This window comes from Mastacembelus armatus, chromosome 15 (genome assembly GCF_900324485.2).
Source record: "Mastacembelus armatus chromosome 15, fMasArm1.2, whole genome shotgun sequence".
In the NCBI taxonomy this organism is placed as follows: domain Eukaryota; kingdom Metazoa; phylum Chordata; class Actinopteri; order Synbranchiformes; family Mastacembelidae; genus Mastacembelus; species Mastacembelus armatus.
Genome location: NC_046647.1, coordinates 1,729,951 through 1,755,451, shown reverse-complemented (window position 1 = coordinate 1,755,451; position 25,501 = coordinate 1,729,951). Strand labels below are relative to the sequence as shown.

At 44.1% G+C, this 25,501-nt stretch overlaps 1 protein-coding gene across 1 annotated transcript in view; it reads right to left on the bottom strand.

The window, feature by feature from the left end:
- Positions 1-25,501, bottom strand: part of prkg2l (protein kinase cGMP-dependent 2, like) — a 128,156-nt gene that overhangs the window by 96,238 nt on the left and 6,417 nt on the right. Inside the window, exons 3-9 of the mRNA XM_026309539.1 lie at positions 14,553-14,719; positions 11,144-11,257; positions 10,520-10,625; positions 9,537-9,600; positions 9,322-9,399; positions 3,888-3,982; positions 3,106-3,174 (exon numbers count right to left, since the gene is read on the bottom strand). Coding sequence (XP_026165324.1) covers positions 3,106-3,174; positions 3,888-3,982; positions 9,322-9,399; positions 9,537-9,600; positions 10,520-10,625; positions 11,144-11,257; positions 14,553-14,719 — 693 coding nt within the window. The remainder of the gene's footprint in view (positions 1-3,105; positions 3,175-3,887; positions 3,983-9,321; positions 9,400-9,536; positions 9,601-10,519; positions 10,626-11,143; positions 11,258-14,552; positions 14,720-25,501) is intronic.

Here is a 25,501-nt window from a genome sequence, read left to right as displayed (position 1 = left end):
ACCCAAACATGGTGACATGATATCGCAGCCACATAAACTTTTAGGGTAGAGGGGGAACGGCCCCTCTCCAGGAGGGATTGAAGGAAATCCAGGACCGTGGCCACTGGGCAAGATACCGGATCCTCCGCACGCTCAACACACCACTGTGCGAACAGCTTCCACCTGTTCTCATACTGCTGGCGAGTGGACAGTGCCCTCGCGTTCAGGATGGTCTGCCAGACAGGGTCCGAGAGAACTGTCCGCTGCAGTTCGGACCCTCCAGCGGCCAAACCCACAGCTGGAGACGTCGAGGATTGGGGTGCCAGATCCTCCCTCCCAGCTGGGACAGAAGGTCTGCCCTGTGCGGAAGGCACCATGGCCTGCCGCGACAGAGCTCGCACAGCAGTGGGAACCATGGCCGTGCTGGCCAGAAGGGGGCCACCAATAACAGTCTGTGACCCTCCCGAAGAACCCTGTGGAGTGTTGGAACCACAAGGGATAGCGGCGGGAAGGCATACAAAAGACCCCGGGGCAAGGGATGGGCTAGAGCATCCTGGCCCAGGGGGCCTGTCGGCCCCATCAAGGAAAACCAGAGGGGACAGTGCGTCGACTCCTGCGAGGCAAATAGATCCACCTCCGCCCTGCCGTAGAGGTCCCAGATGTTGTGTTTTCTTCCTCCGGGGCCCAACTGGGCCCAGGCGGAGAGGGTGGCACTGCCGCCGCTGCTGGAGGGTCTGCGTGTTGAGTCAAGAACGCAGATCTCATCTCCGCTAATTCAGCTGACAGCCTGTCAACTCTCGAGGAAAGCCCACGTCTGACCCTTGTCCTCTTCCTAGGGGGGGCCGTTGTCACCGCGGGCTCAGCCAGGCACCTTGACCGCCGAGGGGGCCCTAGCGCCACTCGTCCTGAGGGGGGGAGGTCACCCTCATCCCCCGGTGTCAGCAGTGCCAACCTGGCTACCCTCTGTGCCCGAGGCAAGTAGCTGCAGTTCATGCACGGGTTGTCAGACAACCCTTCCCTCAGGTGATCCGGGCCGAGGCAGGCCAGGCAGAGGTCGTGCCCATCGTCCAGTTGAAGCCTGTCACCACAGTTCACACAGCAGTGAGCTCCCTCCATGCTGAGAGGCTTTGCTGTCTGCCCCAGTACCAAATGGCTGATACGCCCCTGACGCTGCAACCGCCGCCCAGGGGAGTAATCCAAGTGCCAGAAACTGGGAGCGGGGAGCGCGAACGCTGCCGTCACCAGTAGCGGCTGAGAGTGCTAGTGCTAACTGTATGTCTCCCTTTTTTTTTTTTTTTCAAAGAAAAACCTGACACAGCGTCCCACCCGCAAGGTAGAGACGATGCAGTAACCCAATTGGGAGTGGGGAGCGCGAACGCTGCCGTCACCAATGGCGGCTGAGGTGAGTGCACTTCCCTCCTTTTCTTGTTGTTTTCACAGAGAAGGCAGGTACAACAACTCACCCGCAGGGGAGAAATGATGCAGCAAAAGCCGATGTGGGAGCGGGGAGTGCGAACGCTGCCGTCACCAATAGAGGCTGAAGGCAGGTGTACTTCCGTCCTGTTCTTGTTGTTTTCACAAAGAAAACAGGTACAACAACTCACCCGCAGGGGAGAAATGATGCAGCAAAGCCAATGTGGGAGCGGGGAGCGCGAACGCTGCCGTCACCAATAGAGGCTGAAGGCGGCCGTCAAAGAAAAACAACTGCGGCGGTTTAGCCGCAGCGGAAAACACAAGTAAATGTCCGTGATATTGGCAAGTCGAAACACCGCTATGGCGGCGGAGCAATCAAACCATGCAGCCGACAGCCAGTGGGAGAGGGGAGGGGGGACGCTACCGTCACCACCAGCACTGCGATAGCACTAACGAAAAACAACCACGGCGTTTTCACCGAGGCGGACACACAATGCGTCCGATGCCGAGAGGAAAAGAAACAATGGGAGAGGGGAGCGCAAATGCCACCGTCACCAACAAAGTCGGCACTCCAACAAAAACAACTTTTGCTGCTGCGGTGCACCCACAGCGAAAGAGCGTACAATTATTACCTCCCGGGTAATGTAACAATGGGAAGATCCCGAATCCACAGTCGCAGCCCCTGGGGGGCGAATCTGCTTCTCCGACCACTCGAGTCACGGGGCTCCCAGAAACTGGTAAGAAATGTGCCGCTTGCAAAGCAATCGGCCACCATGCGAACCGCGCGCGAGAAGAAAAGAGGAAAAGAGCCTTGGATGACGCCGGAATATATCACCTCCGGGGGTCATCCAGGGTCACACGTGACTTTGTTGGTATAAATACTCGAACTGCGCATGCGCGAAGGGAACATTCAGTGCTTACGGCACCGCCCTCTGGCGGTCAGAAAGGATGAAATAGAACTCACCTTTTCTCTCTTGCTATTTATTTTTGTTATTTATTTCTTTTAATTTTATTTGTTTACAGGCTTTTTACTCTTTTACTGTACTGCTGTGAGTTTTGCCAGGCTGGTTTATTTTATTTTTACTTTTATTATTACTTTTAATTATTAGTATTTTAATAGTATTTGTGTATAAATATGATGTGAAAATTGAGTCACGTAAGGCTAGATTTTGACAAACAATGGCTATTTTAGTTAGAGCAGATAAAAAAATAGTAAATAGTATTTTATAGCAGACAAGAATACATAAATAAACATGTTAAGAATTGCTTACTTAAAGGCTAATCCTAGATTATTATAAAGGCATTTATCATATGTCTTCAGCAGCAGTCAGGCAATCAGAAGGGTTATAAGTAAGTAACAGTTTACCTAGACCATCAGCAAAGGGCAGTCCAGATTCTGGCTTTGTTTTTTATCAGTACCTTTATAGGACCTGGAAAGGTGCTAAATCTGACTATAGGGTCTCCACACTCTTTAATCTATCCCTAGGATAATATGTGTTGTAAAATAATATGCAGTATTATATGCAATTATGAAGTAATGGACTGCAGTAAAATTCACCAATTCTCAAAATTGCAATTTACTTTCTTATTTGTGAGGATTTACTATTCTGTTTTCAGGTATCCAAATTATATTTAATTAACAACTAAAGGGTGGCGTAAATGGGTCCAATTGTAGATTACAGCATTGCATGTAAACAACATCTAACTACTTACTCTCTGTCCACCACCAGGCACTGTGTGTCACTCTCATTGCAGATTATGTTGGCTGACCGAACATCCTCACTGTAAACATACATGTACAAAAACACAACACAAACGTGTATTGTTTTCTCTGGGTTAAAAGCAAATACGTTCTGAATGTCCTAGAGGAGGAATTTCAAAATGGAGTTTGAAAGAAGTTTCAATTGTAGTCATAATGCAAGGATTTAAAATAGCTTGACTGTATGGACTGATCAGGACTGATCTTCATTACTAGGTGAATGACCATCATGTGAGACTTTATACAGTTAAGTGTATGCATGTGTAAGTTCTGAGTGCGTGCATTTGCATTGCCAGGAGTGAGACAAGCAGTTTGAGTATAATACTCACACTTCTTTAAAGCCCTGTTTGAGGGCCTTTGGTTGTAGTTGAGCAGTTAAGGTTGGTTAAACTTAAAAAATCATATCAGATTATGCATAAATCTGAAAACAAAATTTTAAAGTTTATAGTTTCACAAAAGGATGAGAAAGCGAGAGAAAGAGAGATGCTAACTACATTTACAATGTGAAACACATATACAGTAGTTTCTAGCTCAGCCTAAAAAGATAAAAAATCACGTTAAACCCTATTAAGCATTCAATATGTAATTGAAGTCCTTTAGCATCCAATAACACTAGTTCTGTAACTATGTGACTTTTTAATATGGTTGCTAAGCCATCTGATGTGATCATATTTGCCAAAATCTGTTGGATTTTAAGTCCTGTGCCCACAGCCTTCAGTGAAGCTACTGTGTGTACCTGATGAGTGCTTTCTCTCCAAAGTAGTCTCCGACTCCCAGTGTCTTGATTTCTTGTGGTTCATCACATCCTTCTGTGCTCTGAGTGACAATGACCTACAAAGAGAAAACACCAGAATAACACACACCAAGATAGTTGTTTGTGTAATGTAGTCAGTTGTTTTATAAATCTACAGTGACATGGATCCTTTCCCAAAATATGTAGATTGCATTAAATTGACTTCCAATACATCTTTTCATTTAAAAAAATCTACCTGTGTCGTTTAGCTAGCAGTGCTGAAACCTTTGCATGCAACTGTATGTACTAGCAGGTATTTTAACTTATTAGCAAGCACGATCTGTCACATTCTGTGTTCATGTGCCATCATATCCAAAATTTTTCAGTGAGCATCTATTTGACTCTTATGTTGTTTTTCACTAGTGCCTTTGATGTATTTAAAAAACAATAATTTGAGATCCAACCTGAAACTGTGACAGTACAATTTGAACACAATAGACTCTAACTGTATACTGCTCTAACAATGGGTTGCTGCCTACAGTAAGTCGAGAACCTCCAACACCGCTCTTCACTGAAGTAGAGAAAAAACGTCTCTCCCTTCTGTCTGCCTTTATACAGCATTGTTAGTGGAATGGACCAGGGCCTGCCCGCCTTTCTTTCTGTTTTCTCAAGGGGCCAATAAATGTAATACCTCTACTCACTGGTATATCCCAGCCTGTGGGTAGGTGCTTAAGGTCTATCTATTAAGCCATAATATAGAAGACTCACATCCCGGGTGCCTGGGGCTGTTCTCTATCTGAAAAGATATCAACCCAGCAGCTGTGCCTTCTGCGAAGCATCACATACCTAAGTCATGCCTGTCCTGATAAGTTCACTGGGCTTTATGTTGGCAATATTCATGGATTGTGAATATTGCAAAGGTTGGCTTTATTTGATCTACATTTTTGTTTTGAGTTTTTTTTATTATTGTTCTTTGCCCTTTTCTAGATTTTAACACTCAGCTGGCAAGGAAGATGTAACTTGAGCACATAGGCCTAATCCATCTTAACATCCTCAGACTCTAAATGTGACATGCACAAAGTGTATCATCACAGTAGGCTCATTAGGTGAGCGTTGTTAGACCCACACTCCTGAGTTGGTTTCACTTCATACCTGGCCTGAATAGGCTCGTTAGGTGAACAAAAGCAGTGAGCTCAGGTGAGGCTCGGTCAGATCTAATGGTAGACTCATGTGACCCCCCCTGATTCACCAATAATGCGTCCTCCCTGGAAAACATTTGATTTGTTCCTTAATTTCCTGGGAACAGATGAAAGGGCAGCCTGGTAAACTGGAGACAAGTTATGTCTGAGCCTCTCTGAAACATTTGCTACATAGAGAATGACCAGGTTTTTCTTCTGTGGGTCTTCTTGATCCTTTCCCGTTTTCCCCTAGTCCCTGTAGCTTGGTGAAGGGCATGGTGGCAGGGATCATTCCTTAGTTATGCTGCTATAGGCAGCATAGACTGCCCGAGGATCATCAGTGCACTGAGCTCCCCTACCATAACCCCCCCCCCCCTTCCATTCCCTTCCCCTCTCTTCCTCTCCTTCCACCTCACATGTATATTCCACCATTGAATGTCACTAACCTTGTGCTCTCTCTCCTGTAGTTTGTGCTCTCTCCCTCTCTCTCTGTTCTCTCTCTCTCTGTATCTTCTGCAGGTGTCTCCGGTCCTGGAGCTATATATTGCTGATGTGCAGTTACTTGCCCCACCAACCTGCAGTGTCTATTTGTTGTTTATTATTGCTGTTCTTTTCTCTCTGCTCTATCCACTCACCCCAACCGGTCGAGGCAGATGGCCACCGTTCTGCTGGAGATTTTTTCTTCCGTTAAAGGGAGTTTTTCCTCTCCACTGTTGCCAAGGGCTTGCTCATAAGGGATTTGTTGGGTTTTTAGTTTTAGTTTTTGTAAAGTGCCTTGAGATGATTTGTATTGTGATTTGGCGCTATACAAATAAAATTGATTTGATTTGATTTGATTTGACTTCCCCCTGGTACTAGGTCTTACACGGTTGCGGACTCATAACACCCACATAGATTGGAAAACCTTGGGAATAGAAAATTGGAGCCTGTATTGTCATCTTCATTGTTCAAGATCTGCCAGAACCATTGTAGACCCAGGACTGATTACTGATTACTGATTACTGACTACTGACTGATTACGTAGGAGATCAAGCTGGATGCTGTTCCTCCAGAATATCATGACTTGAGGTAAGTTATTAGTAATGATCGAGCCCAGTCATTAACCCCGCACAGACCTTATGACTGAAGTCAATCTTTGCCCTGGTCTACCTCTGCCTTGCAGTCATCTTTTTTGCATTTCACAAACTGAATGGGAAGCAATGGAAAGGTACATATCATAATCCATTCCTTCCGGAATCATCCGCCTATAATGATTATAGGCGGATGATTCCGGAATGGATTATGGGTATGGGTATGGGTAAATTATAGGTATTCTTCTGTGTGGACAAGAAGGATGGTTTGATGGCACTTTGAGGACATTATGGTTTTTTCCCGTTCCAAGCAGGAGCACATTCAGCACGTCCAGAGATAGTTCTGAGGAAACTCTTGGAAAACTGCCTGTTTGTTAAACCAGAGAAGTGTTCCACAGGTCTTTAGTCAGCTTTTTGGTGTTTGTGGTGCTTAAGGGTCAGCTAAAGGCTGATTCTGCCAAGAGCAGGCTTTTACAGGCTTAAACAACTGTTCATTTCTGAACTTGTACTCTGCCACCCTGACCCCTCTAGATTCTCAAGATTTGCTTTCGCAATGACCTTGGGAGAACCAAAAAATCCCTGCACCTTCTTTTCTCAGGCTGAGAAGAACTGCGATGTCAGTAAAAGGGAGCTGTTGGCTATTGTGAGGGCACTGCAAGAGTGGAGACATCACTTAGAGGGTGCACTCACCCCATTTGAGATCTGGACTGACCATAAGAACTTGTCTTATCTTGTGCAGGTTTAACTCTTGCCAGGCTAGGTGGGCTCTGTTCCTGGGTGTAACTGCACCATCTCCTGACAGCCAGGCAGTTAGAACAACCAACCAGATGCACTGTCCTGGCTGTACGAGGAGCCAGAGAAAAACTATGGAGCGCGACGAGACCATTCTGCTGGCCAACTGTGTGGTGGGAGCAGCTAGATGGGAGATTGAGAAGAAGGTGGAGGAGGCAGTGGAATCACAGCAGAGACCTGAAGGATGCCCTCCTCAGAAACTATTTGTCCCCCAGCAGGTCCTCCAGTGGGGGCGTAATTCCAAATTGGCGTGCCATCCAGGAATTCGGCGGACTGTCTAGTTCTTGCAGCAGTGATTCTGGTGGCCCAAGATGGCAGCAGACATAAGGGTGTACGTGTCCGCATGTACTGACTGAGCTCGCAGCATGGCGACTCACCAGGATCCCACCAGACTTCTTCAGCCACTCCCAGTTCTACACTGACCATGGTCACACATTTCAGTAGACACCATCAAACACAAATACACCATTCCATCTTAGAAACTGCCGATCTGTTAGTTGGACATGTTGGAGAACATGTTTTCAGGTTGCATGGTATACCTCAGGACATTGTGTCAGAGGCCCACAATTCTCTTCACAAATTTGGAAAGCTTTTTGCAAAGTGGTGGGAACCTTTGTGAGTTTGACCTTATGTTATTCCACACAAACGAATGGACAAACCAAACGAGCCAACCATGACTTAGTACCCACCCTCTGATGCATGACAAATGGTCATCCTGCTGCTTTGACCAGATTCCTTCCCTGGACTGAGCATGCCCACAACTCTCTAGTAAGCTCTGCAGTGGCACGTCACCGTTTATGATCACCTACAGGTACCAGCCTCCTCTCTTCCCAATGCAGGAATCAGCTGTGGCAGTTTCGTCGGTGCGACACCTATGCCGAGCCCACCGTGTCTGGCATGAGGTGCGTAGAGCCCTGTCCCACACTGCCACTCATAACCAGCAACTCGCTGACTGGCATCGTAGGAATGCACCGGATTTTAAGGTGGGTCAGAAGGTCTGGCTAAGCTTTAAGGACTTACCTTTGCATGTAGAAAGCAATAAATTGGCTCCTAGATTTGCTGGTTCTTTTGAGATTGACCATATTATTAACCACTCCTCAGTCAGGCTTAAGCTCCCTCCCAACCTTTCATGTCTCCCTGCTTAAGCCTGTCTCTTCCAGCACACTCAGTACTCTGGCTGAGCGGCGGACCACCCCGCATACACCATGAGGTCCATCTTGGATGATGGGGTCGGGGGTTCCAATACTTGGTAGACTGAGAGGGCTATGGACTGGAGGAGCGCTTGTGAATCTGTCCTGCTTAATCCTGGACAGAGCTGCTGAAGGATTTTTATGCTTGACATCTGGATAAACCAAGCAGGTCTCCAGGTGGTGACCTGTGAAGGGGGCGCGGAGTACTGTCAGGTTTAGGGTGTTGTGTAACAGACTCCTGTTTTTCTCTTGTCTCCACTTCTCACTGATTTTTCATTTCCTGTTTTCCCCTAGTCCCTGCAGCTTGGCGAGGGGCTGGTTGGCAGCGGCTTTTGAGATGCGGCTACACCAGTAATCAGTTGCAGTTATATGCCGTGGGAATTCAGCCTACAAGCAGTTGGAGGATTCCCACATTCCACTCGGTCTGTCGAGCAGCGAGCGAAGAAGGACACCACAAGTCTTCAACACTGATTTACTTTCAGTTTTCAAAGTGTCTAGCATAGTCACTTTTGTTTCCAGTTTCTGTATTACTTGGAACGTAGAAATAGAAGTCTACAGCGAACTGACACACACAGACCTGCTATTTGACTCACTTCACCCACTGCAACACAAACCAGAAGTCATCAGGACTTTGTACCACAGAGCAAGTAACATCAACACCTTTATGGGGGCCAAGAGAAAGGAGGACACACATTTGAAGACAGCCCTTAAAACCTGCAGGCACCCAAGGTGGGCTTTCAACAAGGCAACATCCACATCAAGCAGGAAAACAAGAGAACAAGCTAAGACTCGAGATCCACACAGGAAAAACCTGGTCAAATGGAACCAACAGGTGTGTGGGTTTAATGGGTCTCACCCATTTACATATTCCACCTACCGAGCCTATTCAGGCTAATGGGTGGAGTGAAACCAACTTATAGGATAAATATGAAGACCTCTAACCAACCTGCTTCTCTTTGGCCTGAAAAAAACATTTGATTAGTGGTGAGACATTTCATCTCAGTGACTAGAAGACCATGATTCTGGTTGTCTGTATATGAGATTAAAAGGTTACAAAGACAGCACTGTTGTACAAAAGGTAAATTCTGGATAGCTCTGAAGCCTTAGATTACAGCCAGTGGCCACTCAGTTGTGTAACTTTCTAATTTCAAACAAGATATTTGGGCTTTAAGGGGTGATGATTGGCAAGATTGTGATGTTATCTCACCTCTCCTTTTGCGATAATAAAAAAGGTGTTCCCCTCTTCACCCTCTCGAATAATATATTCCCCTATTTCAAAACAGTCCTGAAAATAATGCAAAGACAGTCATCCTCTTGTACAGGTACATACAATCTGACACACTTTAGTCATAATAGTGTACAGAACTAGATAAATTACATAAACAGTAAAAATAAAAATTATGTGAAGTGGGAAGCACTCACCACTTCAAGGCAATCAACAATCTTGGCTAGCTTTTCCTCTGGCAGTTCTCGGAGCAGAGACACACTTACAGATAATCAAATACACAAATTAATTCCAGTGCTGTAGTAAAATTGCAAAATACTATAGAATTGTTTCAGATTTTAATACAGCAAGGGAAAAATGTCAAAAAAGTCTTATGACACAATTTATGCTATATTTACAACATTGCATTTGGTATACCCTGAAATATCTGTTGATCATAGAACAACAATAGCAAACAGAATTATTATATTTGTAATCAGACTCATTATAAAATTGGGATATACTTATTTTAGTTATTATAAACAGTTATTAAAATTACAAAATTAAAATCATTAACACTATACAAATAACCAATCAATAACTAGCTTGTGTTTTTTACATGGTTTGTATATTTTTTTAAATAAACTGTGGGACCCATCTACTAAAGTTTTCACTTTATTTTCACTTCAGTGAGAATATGAAGGCATCCTGGTAATGCTACAATGTTGCGCTGACTTTATCAGAACCTGGCCATCTGTAATTTTAAAACTGCTGCTAATTGTAAGAGTTCAGCACAGATTTAAAACATTTCAGGTACATCATAATTTGAAACTTAAACACTGCATGACAGTCAAAACTATCTTTTTATATTATGCTCACGCCAATGGGCATTGTGTATCTACTAATTATTAATGCCAATCTTACATCTACCTAACATGGTCTTGAAAAATTAATAAATGGCCAAAGTTAGTTAAAGTCACAATTTAATTTTTTTTTCAGGTTGGTAAAAACAACAAAACAAAAACAGGAAAACGGTAATAACATGTAACAAGTCATAACCCACATGGTAATCAAAATGATATCCCACAGAAACATTTCCCTAAAAATCTCAACCCCAGTGACTAAATGCAAACTGAGACTAGAAACAAAGGTTTGTTGCAGCTGAGAGAAGACACTGATAACCTGTTGGCTGTCTTTGTACCTGCGCAGAAAGCTGAAGTACTCCTGATGTCTGGCTTGCGTGGTCTGCATCATGATGGTCTGAAATGTCTGGCGGTCCAGTGCCCAGATGTGAGACTGCGACGCAGCTGGATGAGATTGGTATACTTCATGACAAATTCAACATAACACTTTATGCAAAGTAGATTTACCACAATATTTTAGAATATAGCTCATAAAGTTGCTCCCACTTCAAAAGTTACCCTGATTGATGAATTATTAACAAATTATTAAATGGGTTACAATTCAAAGCTGGGTGGCACAACAGAGGGGAGGTTTGGGGTTTGAATCCTCTTTAAACCTGGGGCCTTTCTATGTGGAGTTTGCATGTTGTCCCTGTGCCTGTGTTGGTTTTCTCTGGCTTCCTCCTAAACACATGCAGGTTAGGGTTAGGTTCATTGGTGACACTAAATTTCCCATATGTGTGAATGTGTCCAAGCTGTAACCCGACTTTCATCCAATGGCAGCTGGGATTGGCCCCAACCCACTGTGGCTCTAAATTGGACTAGTGGCACAGAGAATGATAATAAAATAAAAGCAAAAATGCACACAAGATGAATAAAACTACTTTGGTCTTTAGTCATAGAGATAAGCTGCTGTCGCTTACCTTTTACAGTGGCTGTTCTCTTACAATTGTACAGTATGGCCAGTTCTCCAAATGCAGTGCCGGAGTGCATCTCTCCTAGCAGCTTTCCATTCTGGATGACCTCCAATAAGCCCTCTGCAGTGAGGAAAACAAAAAAAATACATTTGAAACTTATTTTATCATCTACATCTACATTTAATTGCATTTGATTTAAAAGATCATTCTTATTGCAAGATAGTGACTTTTAGTTATATTTGTTTCTAGCAGTAGTGAAGGCGGACCACAGTAGCTCAAATTAAAGAGATGTAGATCAGATTTCTTAGTTTAACTTTTTCCAGTCATACCATGGTTTCTGAAGACACAATACTAGTTAGTAACTAAACATTGAGGTAAATTAAAGTAACAAAGGTGCAATCGAAAGTAAAAAGGGAACAGAGGCAAGCTTACTTCATCACAGATGCATGGGGGCTTGGAGAAGTGGGTTGGATCCAAGAGCAGTGATTCCTCTGATTTGACTTAGACTTTAAGTAGTGCCAGCACACCTGATTTGGGTTTGGCTATTAATAAGTATGTCAAACTGCACTCATCTCACCTGTCCATCAGAGGGGCTATTTGACAGACTTTATAACAGACAGATTTTATAAAATCAGACAGATTTTATAACAGTGATCTTTTCTCAAAGTCCAGGTAAGTCTTCTTTTCCATCAATATTTAGTCAATTTATGCGTATTATGGTGGCAGCAGTTTATGCAGTTTATGTAAGGTACAGTAGCCAAGACATCCCTCTCCCTGACCATGTCCTTTAGCTCTCCCTGGTGATCACAAGGTGATCATTAGCCACTTGGAATACTGTATATCATTCCTCAACGGATGCCTTTCATTACTATGTTCCAATGATTATTTCATTAGGATTCAGTAGGATTCCTGCTCCAGTTGTACAGAGACCAGATAGCCCTTAACAAAGAGCCCCGGATCCCATTACCCCCAGAGCACCTCTCACAGAATGTCGCGAAGGACGCCTCCAAGTCCACAAAACACATGTGAACTGGTTGGGCAAACTCCCATGAACCCTTGAGCATCCTGAAGAGGGTATAGAGCTGGTCCGGTGTTCCACGACACTGCATTGTTCCTCCTGGATCTGAGGTTCTACCATTGGCCGGATCCTTCTCTCCAGCACCCTGGCATAGACCTTGCCAGGGAGGCTGAGTGTGATCCCTCTATAGTTGGAACACCCCCTTCAGTTCCCTTTCTTAAAATGAGGGACCACCACCCTGGTCTGCCAATCCAGGGGTACTGTCCCCAGTCAGCACATGATGTTGCAGAGGCGTGTCGACCATGACAACCCAACAACATCCAGAGACTTGAGATACTCAGAGCAGATCTCATGACAGGCAACAGAGACCTTACGGCCACAGCTCCGAGCCACTGTGTCGACAATGGAGGTAGAGAACATGGTTCATTTGGACTCAATGTCCTCAGCCTCCCTCGGGATCTGGTTGAAGCTCTCTCGGAGGTGGGAGTTGAAGACCTCTCTGACAAAGGGTTCGGCCAATTCCCAACAGACCCTCACAATACGTTTAGGTCTGCCGAGTCTGTCCCGCTTCCTCTACTGCCAGCGGATCCAACTCACCACCAGGTGGTGATCAGTTGACAGCTCTGCCCCTCTCTTCACCCAAGTGTCCAAGACATACATCCGAAGGTAAGATGACATGACCACAAAGTCGATCATCGACCTCTGGCCTAGGGTGTCCTGGTTCCATGTGCACTTGATGGACACCCTTATGCCTGAACATGGTGTTCGTTATGGACAAGCTGTGACTACCACAGAAGTCCAACAACAAAACACCGCTCGGGATGGCCAATTACGCCACTCCATGTTTCACTGTTGCTGGCCACAGGAGCAGTGAAGTCCCCCAGCAGAACGATGGAGTCCCCAGTTGGAGCACCTTTCAGCACCCCCCCAAGAGACTCCAAAAAAGCCGGGGAACTCTGCACTGCTGTTTGGTACATTGGCTGAAACAACAGTGAGAGACCTGTCCCTGACCTGAAGGCGCACGGAAGCAACCCTTTCATTCAGGGGGGGAAACTCCAACATGTAACGGCTGAGCTGGGGAGCTATGAGCAAGCCTACACCAGCTCACCGCCTCTCACCGTGAGCAACTCCAGAATAGAAGAGAGTCCAGCCCCTCTCGAGGAGTTGGATTCCAGAGCCCAGGCTATGCATAGTAGTGAGCCCGACTGTTTCTAGTCGGTACTGCTCAACCTCCCGCACAAGCTCAGGCTCGTTCCCCCCCAGCGAGGTGACATTCCATGTACCTAGAGCCAGTTTCAGCGTCCAGGGCTCAGCTTGTCAAGGTCCCCGCCTTCGACCACTGCCCGATCCACAAAGCACCGGCCCCTTATGGATCCTCCTGCGGGTGGTGGGCCCACAGAAGGGTGGTCCCATGTTGCCTTTTAGTGCTCTGCCTGGCTGGGCCCCATGGGAGGAGACCCAGCCACCAGGTGCTTGCCTACGAGCCCCAACCCCAGGCTTGGCTCCATGGTGGGGCCCCAGCTTCGCTGTACCGGGCAACGTCACGGTCCTTGTTCTTTTCTTCTTCATAAGGGGCTGTTGAACCGCTCTTAGTCTGGTCTGTCACCTAGGACCTGTCTGCCTTGGGAGACCCTGGTAGGGGCATATAGCCCCTGACAACATAGCTCCTAAGATCATTCGGACACTCAAACCCCTCCACCACGATAAGGTGACAGTTTGGGGAGGGGTATCATAGGTGTAAGTTGCTAAAATGAAAATTTCATTTTTAGCCCTCTCTCTCTTCAATCAGTTCTGCCTTTTTTGTTCCAGATGTCAATCTGTCCATTAATATTTAATATCATCCATGCTGAGTTTATGGTAAATTGTTTAATATAATGTTACCTTTCTAATAAACCTGCAAAACATTACAGAAAAATATGTAGGCTTCAGAGTTTGGTTGGTGCTGTTAGGTGGGTTTGAAGGCTTCTTGCTTTAGAGACCACCTGGTCCAAACTATAATTATAAAAACGATCTTGAGTGAGCATGATCTCCTACCTTCACTGGTGTTTCAAAGCTGCACTCATCAGTGTGAACTAATTGCCAAAGTCATTTTCTGTCTTTAATCTTAATCTTAAGTGTTCTTATGCACTCTCAATTAATCTGTCATTATTTAAGTACTTTATAATACATACAACATTATTTTAACCTTCTCCAGATTACCAGGTTTTGGTGCAGCTCTCACAGTAGAAAAATGATTAACAATCGGTCAATCATTTATCATCATTTGGAATTTTAATATTCCTCTGACTTTTCAGTGTTCTATACAAACTGGTGTTATACAACATACAAAATTCCCATTCTAATTTTAAATGAGACCATGTAATCCAATCAGAACTATACACATTTTGCTGAGCTGACCTGCCAGCACATAGAGGTAGTTCCCTGGTTCCCCTTCCTGGATTACCAGCTGTCCTTCAGTGTAGACCTTCTCATACATACAGTCTACCATCTCCCTCATGTGCTGTGGCTCCAGCTTCTTTAGAAAGTTATTGTTCATGATGGCATCATTGATGAGCTTCTTGGTCCTAGAAAGCAATTAAGAAAGCAGTATTCAAGTTAGGTCAGCTTTATTTATAGAACTCAATATCACAACTTGCAAAATTACCTTAAGAGCACATAGTTGTTACCAGCTACAACACTATAAGTTCTTTCACACTAATGTTCACTTTCAAAGGGGTGCCTGCTCCAGAAATTCAAAAGGAGCCACAGCCAGAGGATGCAACACCAACAAGTTCCACTGTGGAATAAGGATGCTGCCTCTACATTCCCCTCAGAAAACAGTTTTAATAGTGCTGAAACCCAAATTCCTCAATCGGTAGCAACTGGAGGGAAGACAGCACCAGCAGGAGCAGACATGCTGCTGGACAGAACCCTTTGCACCACCATTTAGCAGTGTATCATGTTGTAGTAGAAGTTGATCACACCTAGGGAAAACCCCCAAGCCTTCAGTTGTTAAATTTAGTAGAAATAAATTTGTTGTAAAGTTGCAGACCTAAAGACTTTATTTACTGGAACCAGGAAATGATGGACCCAGGAAAACTGGAGTAGGGAAGCAGAAGCAAGGGTAAGACTGGAGTCCAGAGACATGGGATATGGGAACAGGTAGAGACCTAGAAGATTCAGGAGGATGTGAAGACTCACAGGGAAAACAAGGACCACGGAAACACAAACCAGAGAAGCTGGGGTCCAGTGACACAGAACAACACTGTCAACATCGATTCTCCTCTCTCTAGACCTGGGTTGGTTCCCACTTTCGGGTTTACGGTTGGGTCCATCAACGCCAACATTGCTTGGGGTATCCCCTGCAGGTCAACAACTGGAGACATTGATACCTCCGCTACCAAGACATCCGTTCCTGGTAACCTCGCTCCTCTGTCTCCACCCCATCATCCATTCTGCTGCGGATGCTGCCCAACAGAAAAGCTTTAGTACCTGGTCTGCCTCAGGGGACACCCACCTGAAAAACCCTTGTCCTTAGGCAAGGCAAGGCAAGGCATATTTATTTGTATAGCACCATTCATACACTACGCAATTCAATGTGCTTTACAAGGCATATAATTACATTAAAAGCATGGAAAAGAGCATTTAAAAACAAAGACATTTTAAATAAAATAAAGTAAATTAAAATAAGATGTAAAAGCACATTAAGAAAACAGGATGAACAATTATTTGAAGGCAGCAGTAAACAACAGTGTTTTCAGTCCTGATTTAAATGAGCTGACAGTTTGAGCAGACCTCAGGTGTTTGTTCCACAAGTGGGGAACATAGTAACTGAATGCTGCTTCACTTTGTTTGGCTCTGGTTCTGGGAACACACAGTAGACCTGTCCCAGATGAACTGAGGGGTCTGGAACCCTCATAGGGAACTAATACATCTTGAATATATTTTTGGTCCACAACCATTTAGTGCTTTATAAACTAGCAATAAGATTTTAAAATCTATCCTTTGACTAATGGGAAGCCAGTGTAGTGATCTGAGAACTGGTGCGATATGGTCCAGTTTCTTGGGGTTTTTAAGGACTCTGGCAGCAGCATTCTGGATTAGCTACAGCTGCCTGATTGACTTTTTGCTAAGACCTGTAAACAAGCCATTACAATAATCTAACCTACTGAAGATAAATGCATGAACAGGTTTTTCTGCAATGTTTTTCAGGTGGTAATAAGAAGATTTAGTAATGGATTTTATGTGGTTGTTAAAATTCAGGTCTGAGTCAATAATTACACCAAGGTTTCTGGCTTGATTTGTAGCTTTCAATGACATGGAGTCAAGGTGAGACCTTTGACCTTTCATTTTTGGGGCCAAAAACAATCACTTCTGTCTTGTCTGTATTGAGCTGGAGAAAATTCTGGCACATCCATTCTTTGACTTGATTAATACACTCACATAATGAAATTACAGAACTATAATCATGAGATGATACTGATATATAAAGTTGGGTGTCATCTGCATAGGTATGGTAGTCAAAGCAAGACAGTCCTGATGTCAGTCCACACTGACTCTAAGACTCAGTGTTTTTTAGGTTTCTTGTTTATATTTCCTCTGAATTTAGTGAATTTCTAAGAATATATACAGTGGGTACGGAAAGTATACAGACCCCTTTAAATTTTTCACTCTTTGTGTCATTGCAGCCATTTGCCAAAATCAAAAAAGTTCATTATATTTCTCATTAATGTACACTCAGCACCCCATCTTGACAGAAAAAAACAGAAATGCAGAAATTTTTGCAAATTTATTAAAAAAGAAAAACTGAAATATTACATGATCATAAGTATTCAGACCCTGTGCTCAGTATTGAGTAGAAGCACCCTTTTGAGCTGGTGTGGAGCCACCGAGCTCAGGGTCTGTTAGCGGTCCAAGGGCAGCTCCGGAGCAGCCCGGAGAATTAGCCTGGGCGACGGTCCGACGGAAACGGACTCCTAAGCAGAAGCCCACGGCTCATCACCTGTCTGTTCACGTTTCTAATAGATTTTCCCCGCTCAGCGACACACCCGCTGAGAAACCGACTCTGATAATTGGCGATTCCATAGTCAGGAACGTGAAAATAGAGACACCAGCGACCATAGTCAAATGTTTCCTGGGGCCAGAGCAGGCGACATCGAATCAAATCTGAAGCTGCTGGCTAAGGCTAATCGTAAATATGGGAAAATTGTTATTCACGTCGGCAGCAATGACACCCGATTACACCAATCGGAGGTCACTAAAATTAATGTTGAGTTGGTGTGTAACTTTGCTAAATTAATGTCGGACTCCGTTGTTTTCTCTGGACCCCTCCCCAATCTGACCAGCGATGACATGTTTAGCCGCATGTCGTCGTTCCGTCGCTGGCTGTCTAGGTGGTGTCCAGCAAACGATGTGGGCTTCATAGACAATTGGGCCACTTTCTGGGGAAAACCCGGTCTGGTAGCGAGAGACGGCATCCATCCCACTTTGAATGGTGCAGCTCTCATCTCTAGAAATTTATTAGAGTTTATTAGCCGACCTAAAGCCTGATAATCCAGGGTGGGGACCGGGATGCAGAGACTCAGTCTAAAACGCCTCTCTGCAGTTTCCTTACAGCCGCCGCCCCCCTCAAACCACATAGAGACTGTGTCTGCCCCTCGAACATATAAATCAAATAAATCAGAAGTTAACAGAAGAGGAGTTATTCATAAAAACTTAAAAATTAAGACCACTCCTCTTATTGAACAGGAAAACAGAACTGTCAAATGTGGATTATTAAATATTAGGTCCCTTTCATCTAAATCATTGTTAGTAAATGATTTGATAACTGATCACCAAATTGACCTACTTTATCTTACTGAAACCTGGTTACAGCAGGATGAATATGTCAGTCTGAATGAATCAACCCCCCTCAGTCATAAAAATTATTATGTTCCTCGAAGCACAGGTCGAGGTGGAGGAGTAGCTACAATCTTCCACTCAAACTTATTATTAAACTTTCATCCTCAGAACAGTTATAACTCATTTGAGAGCCTCACTCTTAGTCTCTCACATCCAAACTGGAAAACACAAAAACCAGTTCTACTTGTCACTGTGTACCGTCCACCTGTCCCTTACTCTGAGTTTTTAACCGAATTCCCTGACTTCCTGTCTGATTTAGTGCTTAGATCAGATAAAGTTATTATAGTGGGAGATTTTAACATTCATGTAGATGTTGAAAATAACGGCCTCAGCATTGCATTTAATTCTACATTAGATTCAATTGGTTTCATTCAAAATGTTAATAAACCCACCGTTTCAATCACACCCTTGATCTTGTTCTGACCTATGGCATCGAAATTGAACATCTAATAGTTTTTCCCCCAAATCCTGTTTTGTCAGATCATTCTTTAATAACTTTTGAATTTAAAATGATGGATCATGCAGCGTTTGGAAGAAAATTCCACTACAGCAGATGTTTATCCGACAACGCTGTTAATAAATTTAAGAAAATGATTCCATCTTTATTTACGTCTATGCCAAGTATAAACATAGTGGAGGGCAGCTGCTTCAATCCCACTCACTACCAAATTGATCATGTTGTTGACAGCGCTGTAACTTCACTGCGTGAAATGCTTTTTTCTGTAGCCCCTCTGAAAAAGAAGTTAGTGAATCAGAGAAGACTAGCCCCATGGTATAATTTACATATTCGTACCTTAAAGCAGGCATCACGAAGGCTGGAAAGGAAGTGGCGTTCCACAAACTTAGAGGAAAATTTTCTAGCCTGGAAAAACAGTCTACTAACATATAAAAAAGCTCTCCGTAAAGCCAGAACTGCATACTATTCATCACTAATAGAGGAAAATAAGAACAATCCCAGGTTTCTTTTCAGCACTGTAGCCAGGCTGACAAAAAGTCACAGCTCCGTTGAGCCCAGTGTTCCCTTAGCTCTCAGCAGTGATGAATTTATGAGTTTCTTTACAAATAAAATCACAACTATTAGAGATAAAATTCAGCAGATGCTTCCTATACCTGCAATAAATGAATCTTCTACTACAGTAGCTCTTGAATCATCTGTAGGACCTCAGTTATGTTTAGACTGCTTCTCTCCCATAGATCTCTCTGAATTTACATCAGTAGTTGCTTCATCGAAATCATCAACGTGTCTCTTAGACCCCATCCCGACTAGACTGCTTAAAGACACCCTGCCATTAATGAACGCATCTTTATTGGACTTGGTAAATTTATCTCTAGTATCAGGCTACGTACCACAGTCCTTTAAGACTGCAGTAATCAAACCTTTACTCAAAAAGCCTAGTCTTGATCCAGGAGCCTTGGCTAATAATAGACCAATATCCAACCTGCCATTTATTTCTAAAATCCTAGAAAAAGCTGTTGCTAAGCAGCTATCAGACCACTTACACAGGAATGAACTATTTGAAGATTTTCAATCAGGATTTAGAGCACATCATAGTACAGAAACAGCACTGTTGAAAGTTACCAACGATCTTCTCTTAGCCTCAGATAATGGACTTGTTTCAATACTTGTCCTCCTAGACCTTAGTGCAGCATTCGACACCATTGACCACAACATCTTATTACAGAGACTGGAGCATGTGATTGGTATCAGAGGAACAGCGTTAAAGTGGTTCCAATCCTATTTATCGGACAGATTCCAGTTTGTTCATTGTCCATGATGAACCTTCCATATGAACAAAAGTTAGTTATGGAGTTCCACAAGGCTCTGTGCTAGGACCGATTCTGTTCACCCTGTACATGCTTCCTTTAGGATATGTCATTAGGAAGCACTCTATTAATTACCACTGCTATGCAGATGACACTCAGTTATATCTATCTATTAAACCTGTTAACACAAACCAGTTAACCAGACTTCAAGCCTGTCTAACTGACATAAAGGCCTGGATGACCAGTAACTTTTTACTTTTAAACTCGGAGAAAACAGAAGTCATTATATTTGGGCCTAAAAATCTCAGAAATAACTTTTCTGAAATTATAGCTATTCTAGATGGTATAACCCTGGCCTCCAGCACTACTGTAAAAAACCTTGGAGTTATTTTTGACCAGGACATGTCCTGTAACTCACACATAAAACAAATCTCTAGAACTGCATTCTTTCACCTGCGCAACATTTCCAAAATTAGGAACATCCTGTCTCAAAATGATGCAGAAAAACTAGTCCATGCATTTGTTACCTCAAGGCTAGATTACTGTAACTCATTACTATCTGGATGTCCCAATATCTCCATAAAAAGCCTCCAATTAATCCAGAATGCCGCAGCCAGAGTCCTGACAGGAACTAGCAAGAGAGATCATATTTCTCCTATATTGGCTTCTCTTCATTGGCTCCCTGTAAAATATAGAATAGAATTTAAAATCCTTCTTCTCACATACAAATCCCTTCATAATCAAGCTCCTTCATACCTTAAAGACCTCATAGTACCATATTATACCAATAGACGACTTCGCTCTCAGAGTGCAGGTCTACCTGTGGTTCCCAGAGTTTCCAAAAGCAGAATGGGAGGCAGAGCCTTTAGTTATCAAGCTCCTCTCCTATGGAACCAGCTCCCAGCCTGGGTTCAGGAGGCAGACACTCTCTATACTTTTAAGGCTAGACTTAAAACCTTCTTCTTTGACAAAGCATATAGTTAGGGCTGGCTTCAGGCAACCCTGAACCATCCCTTAGTTATGCTGCTATAGGCCTAGACTGCCCGAGGACCATCAGTGCACTGAGATCCCCTACCCTAACCACCCCCCCCCCTTCCCTTCCCCTCCCCTCTCTTCTCTCCTCCCACCTCATGTATATTCCACCATTGAATGTCACTAACCTTGTGCTCTCTCCCTCTCTCTCTGTTCTCTCTGTACCTTCTGCAGGTGTCCCTGGTCCTGGAGCTGTATATCGCTGATGTGCAGTTACTGGTCCCACCAACCTGCAGTGTCTATTTGTTGTTTATTGTTGCTGTTCTTTTCTCTCTGCTCTATCCACTCACCCCAACCGGTCGAGGCAGATGGCTGCCCAAACTGAGCCCAGTTCTGCTGGAGGTTTTTTCTTCCGTTAAAGGGAGTTTTTCCTCTCCACTGTCGCCAAGTGCTTGCTCATAAGGGAATTGTTGGGTTTTTAGTTTTAGTCTTTGTAAAGTGCCTTGAGATGATTTGTATTGTGATTTGGCGCTATACAAATAAAATTGAATCGAATTGAAGAGGCAGTACTCCAGGACGTTTTTTCATCGACAGCAGAGACACCCAGAGCCTGTGGTGGTGAATACAAATTGTTATGGACTACAAGCTCCCAACACAGACCAGCAACAGCACTATCTCCCTGCTGAAAGAGCTGAACAATTTCTTCGTTCGCTTTGAGGCACAAAACAGCATCCCTGCGCACACACTCCCCCTCCTGTTCTTGTTTTAATAACTGGTATAGTCTTGAAGATAGCCAGATGGCTCCAGGGAGTATCTCAATGATGTAATCATAGGGCTAATGGGGGACCAGAGACAGGGCTCTCTCCTTTCTGAATACTGGGGCTAAGTGGTGGTAGGCCTTAGGAACTCGGGTAAGGTCCAGATCGTCAGTGTCGGTACCAGGGGAATCCCTCCCTGTTTGGGTGAGGGCAGAGAAGAGACAGTTTGAATGGCATGCTTCACTCCAGTTCAGAATAATGCCTTTTTCCGAGTTAATGTGAGTATTGTTTGCTTAACCTAAGGATTGTGTTTGCTTAGCCAGGAGTATCCAAGGATGATGGAAAACGCAGACCCAAATGCAGGACAATTATTATGGATCCACCAGGTATTGGGCATAGCGGAGCATCCACTCCGCACCCAAAACATCCATCCAGGCACTTAGTGTATAAAAACTCTGAAATATACACCGCCACACAGAGTAACAAACACGAACCTCACCACACAGCCTAACAAACACGAATCACACCACTCAGTGAACTGAGGCGATCCCTCACAACACAGGCACTAGCATAAGGATACATTAATGCTCCCACAAAAGAAGAAAAGAAAAGAAAAGAACAAAAGAATGCAGGGGGTATATATGCACAACAACTAAGGACTAATAAAACACAGGTGAAACTAATACTAACTAAAGAACAGAAAGCTACCTATGACTACATAGGAGACACACAGGAAATCAGAACCCAAAATAAAAGTCCATACAGGAAACGGAAAAACAAAAAGCTCCGGGTCCTGACAACATACCTGGTCGTGTGCTGAGAGACTGTGCAGAGGAGCTCACAGGTGTCTTCACAGACATATTCAAGATTTTGCTGAGTCAGGCTGTGGTCCCCACAGCCACCATCATCTTTCCGGTCCCAAAGAAGGAGTCTCTCTCCTACTTCAATGACTAGTTGCAATTACTCCCTTCCTCATGAAGTGCTTCGATCGGCTAGTCATGCTTCACATCAAGCCTGTCCTCAAACCCTCCCTGGGACCCCTTCAAGTTTGCATATCGTCTAACCGTTCAACCGATGATGCCATCGCCACTGCTTGCCACACAGCCCTCTCTCATCTGGACACAAAAGACTCATATGTGAGAATGTTAATAGACTTTAGCTCAGCAATCAACACAATCATCCCCCAACAACTTATTCACAAACTGGACCAGATTGGGTTCAACACCTTGATGTGCAACTGGCTGTTGGACTTCCTGACTGGGAGACCACAGGCAGTATGGGTTGGTAGTAACACATCCAGCACCATCACACTGAACACAGGGGTTCCCCAAAGATGTGGGCTAAGCCCCCTCCTCTTCATTGTGCTGACCCATGGCTGAACACTGATGCACAGCTCCAACCTCTTCATGACGCGACTGTGGTGGATCTCATAAGCAACAAAGATGAGACAAACTACAGGAGCGAGGTGAGCCGCCTGGTCATGTGGTGCAGAGACAACAATGTCTGTCTGAATGTGGAGAAGACAAAGGAGATTGTTGTTGACTTCAGGAGAGAGCAGACTCACCATGCTCCCCTATCCATCAACTGTGCGGCTGGGGAGAGTGAGCAGCACAAAGTTCCTGGGTGTGAATGTTACAGAGGACCTATCCTGGACTGACAACATACATCAGGCAGAGCAGCGTTTCTACTTCCTCTACAAACTGAGAAGAGCCAGAGCCGTGGCTCCCATCATGTGCACCTTCTACAGAGGCACCATCAAGAGCATCCTGACCAGATGCATGGTATGGTGCATGCACCGCATCCTGCCGCAAGACCCTCTAACGCATAGTGAGAGCAGCTGAGAAGATCATCAGTGTCTTTCTCCCCTCTCTTCAGGACATCTACAGCACCTGTCTCACCTGCAAAGCCCTCGCATTAGTGACGTTCCCACCCACCCGTCACACAGATTTTTTAGTCTTCTGCCATCAGGGAGGAGACTTAGGAGTCTGCGTTCCAGGACCAGCAGAGACAACTTCATCCATCCATGCTGTCAGGAAGGTGAACTCTCTCCTGGCTCTACCCATTACCCCCTTCTGCCCCCCTGCTCACACAAACTCTGACCTCCAACCTCCTCCCAACCAGTACACACACTGCCCTCAGCAGCTGCACCAGTCGCTTTATGCAGAATTTTGACTGCTCTCTGTGCACCGCAGTCACTTAATCAAGACTGATAAGCTCACTACCATCCAGCTCACTACCATCCAGTACATCTGAACTGTTCATATATTGCACTGGTTTTGTTTGCTAAGCTGCTATGTGCCTTATGCTGTTTGTACTTATTCTGTCTTCACTAGTGTTTAAGAATTAGTTTTACAGATAGCTAACAAGATGCTCAATAAACACCCAGGAAGCCTCTTGCTGTTTTGTATGTTTACTGCAGTCAATCTTTATGTAAGACTGTAACATACCAAAACAAATGCATATGAGATACAAAGACTACATAATTTGTAGCACAGACGTATCCAAATAACTGGAAGCAATGCAATAACTACAGGAAGTCTGAAGGGACAAACACATAAACTCAAACGTCCCTCTGGCACTAGAGTATACTGCTATACCATTATGTTCCTTTAACTAACAACACAATTTCTGAAATAGGTCTTGTGTACACCTTGGAGGTACATTGTTTAATTATCTACCTTACGGACTACTGACTAGGATATGTGTCCACAATCAGTCCAGTAAGCCAATCATTTCTTTTGACCTGAGTGTCCTTTAGAAGAACAATGTCCCCAAGTTAGGTTGGTCTGCTAGCCATTTCCTTCTTGGTTGGAGGGTAACAAGGTACTCTTCTCATCATCGTTTTCAGAATGAGCTTGCAAGGCTTTGCACTTGTTTCCACTGCTCCCGGTACAAATCTTTAGGGTCAAAATCTCCTGGTTGTGTAGAAATGAGATCCATTTTCTGTGTGAGAAGTGCACTTGGTGTGATGACACAGGAACTAATGGACGACCGTTCATTATAGCAATTACCTCTACCATAAGCTTGACAAGGACTTCATGAGACAGGGTGTCCGCGGACGGATCCTTAAAAAGTCTTAAATTCCATATTATAAAACTAAGGCCTTAATTAGCATGTCTTAAATTCGCGTTTCAGAGGTCTTAAAATGAAATCTAACAGACCCCATAAAGAAGATTTTATTTTCATCTTGAAATCAATTTGAAATCCTTTCGCGTATTTGTTACGCAGAACGAAATAGGCAGAACCAACTAAAATGAGTGGAGTTCATTTAACACATGCTTTCCAGCAGCTGCGTGAACCGTAGGAAAGTTTGTCTTTTTTTTAGTCTTTTACCATGGGTAAATGTAAATTTAATGACAATTGGTTACAAAACCCTAATTTTGCGCCGTGGTTAAGTCCAGTTAGTGGCAACGTGTTCGAGGTCTGGTGCAGGCTGTGCAAAAAAATGTAAAACTCGGAACAACGGGTATGAAAGCTTTGGAGACCCACATGCGCTGTGAATAACACAAAGCGGCTGTGGAAACCTGTCAGAAATCACCTGGCATTTTATTTTTGTTTTACTCAATAAATCAAACGGTGTGTAAACAGTTTATATCAATAAATTACACAATAAGTGGTTTTATTGTGTGATGTTTTATTTTATTTCTACAAAATTGGTCTTAAATTTCATTCTGTGTGGTATTAAAAAGGTCTTAAAAAGTCTTAAATCTAGCTCTTAGAAACCTGCAGATACCCTGGGTTAGCTGAGTGGACCCTTAACAACATAGCATTTAAGATGTTACTCCTATCATTCTCCTCCCATGTGAGAGGAGTGGGGTGGGTTGAACTTTTGAATGTCACTAACCTTGTGCTCTCTCTCTCCCCTAGTTTGTGCTCTCTCCCTCTCTCTCTGTTCTCTCTCTCTGTACCTTCTGCAGGTGTCCCTGGTCCTGGAGCTGTATATCACTGATGTTCAGTTACTGGCCCCACCAA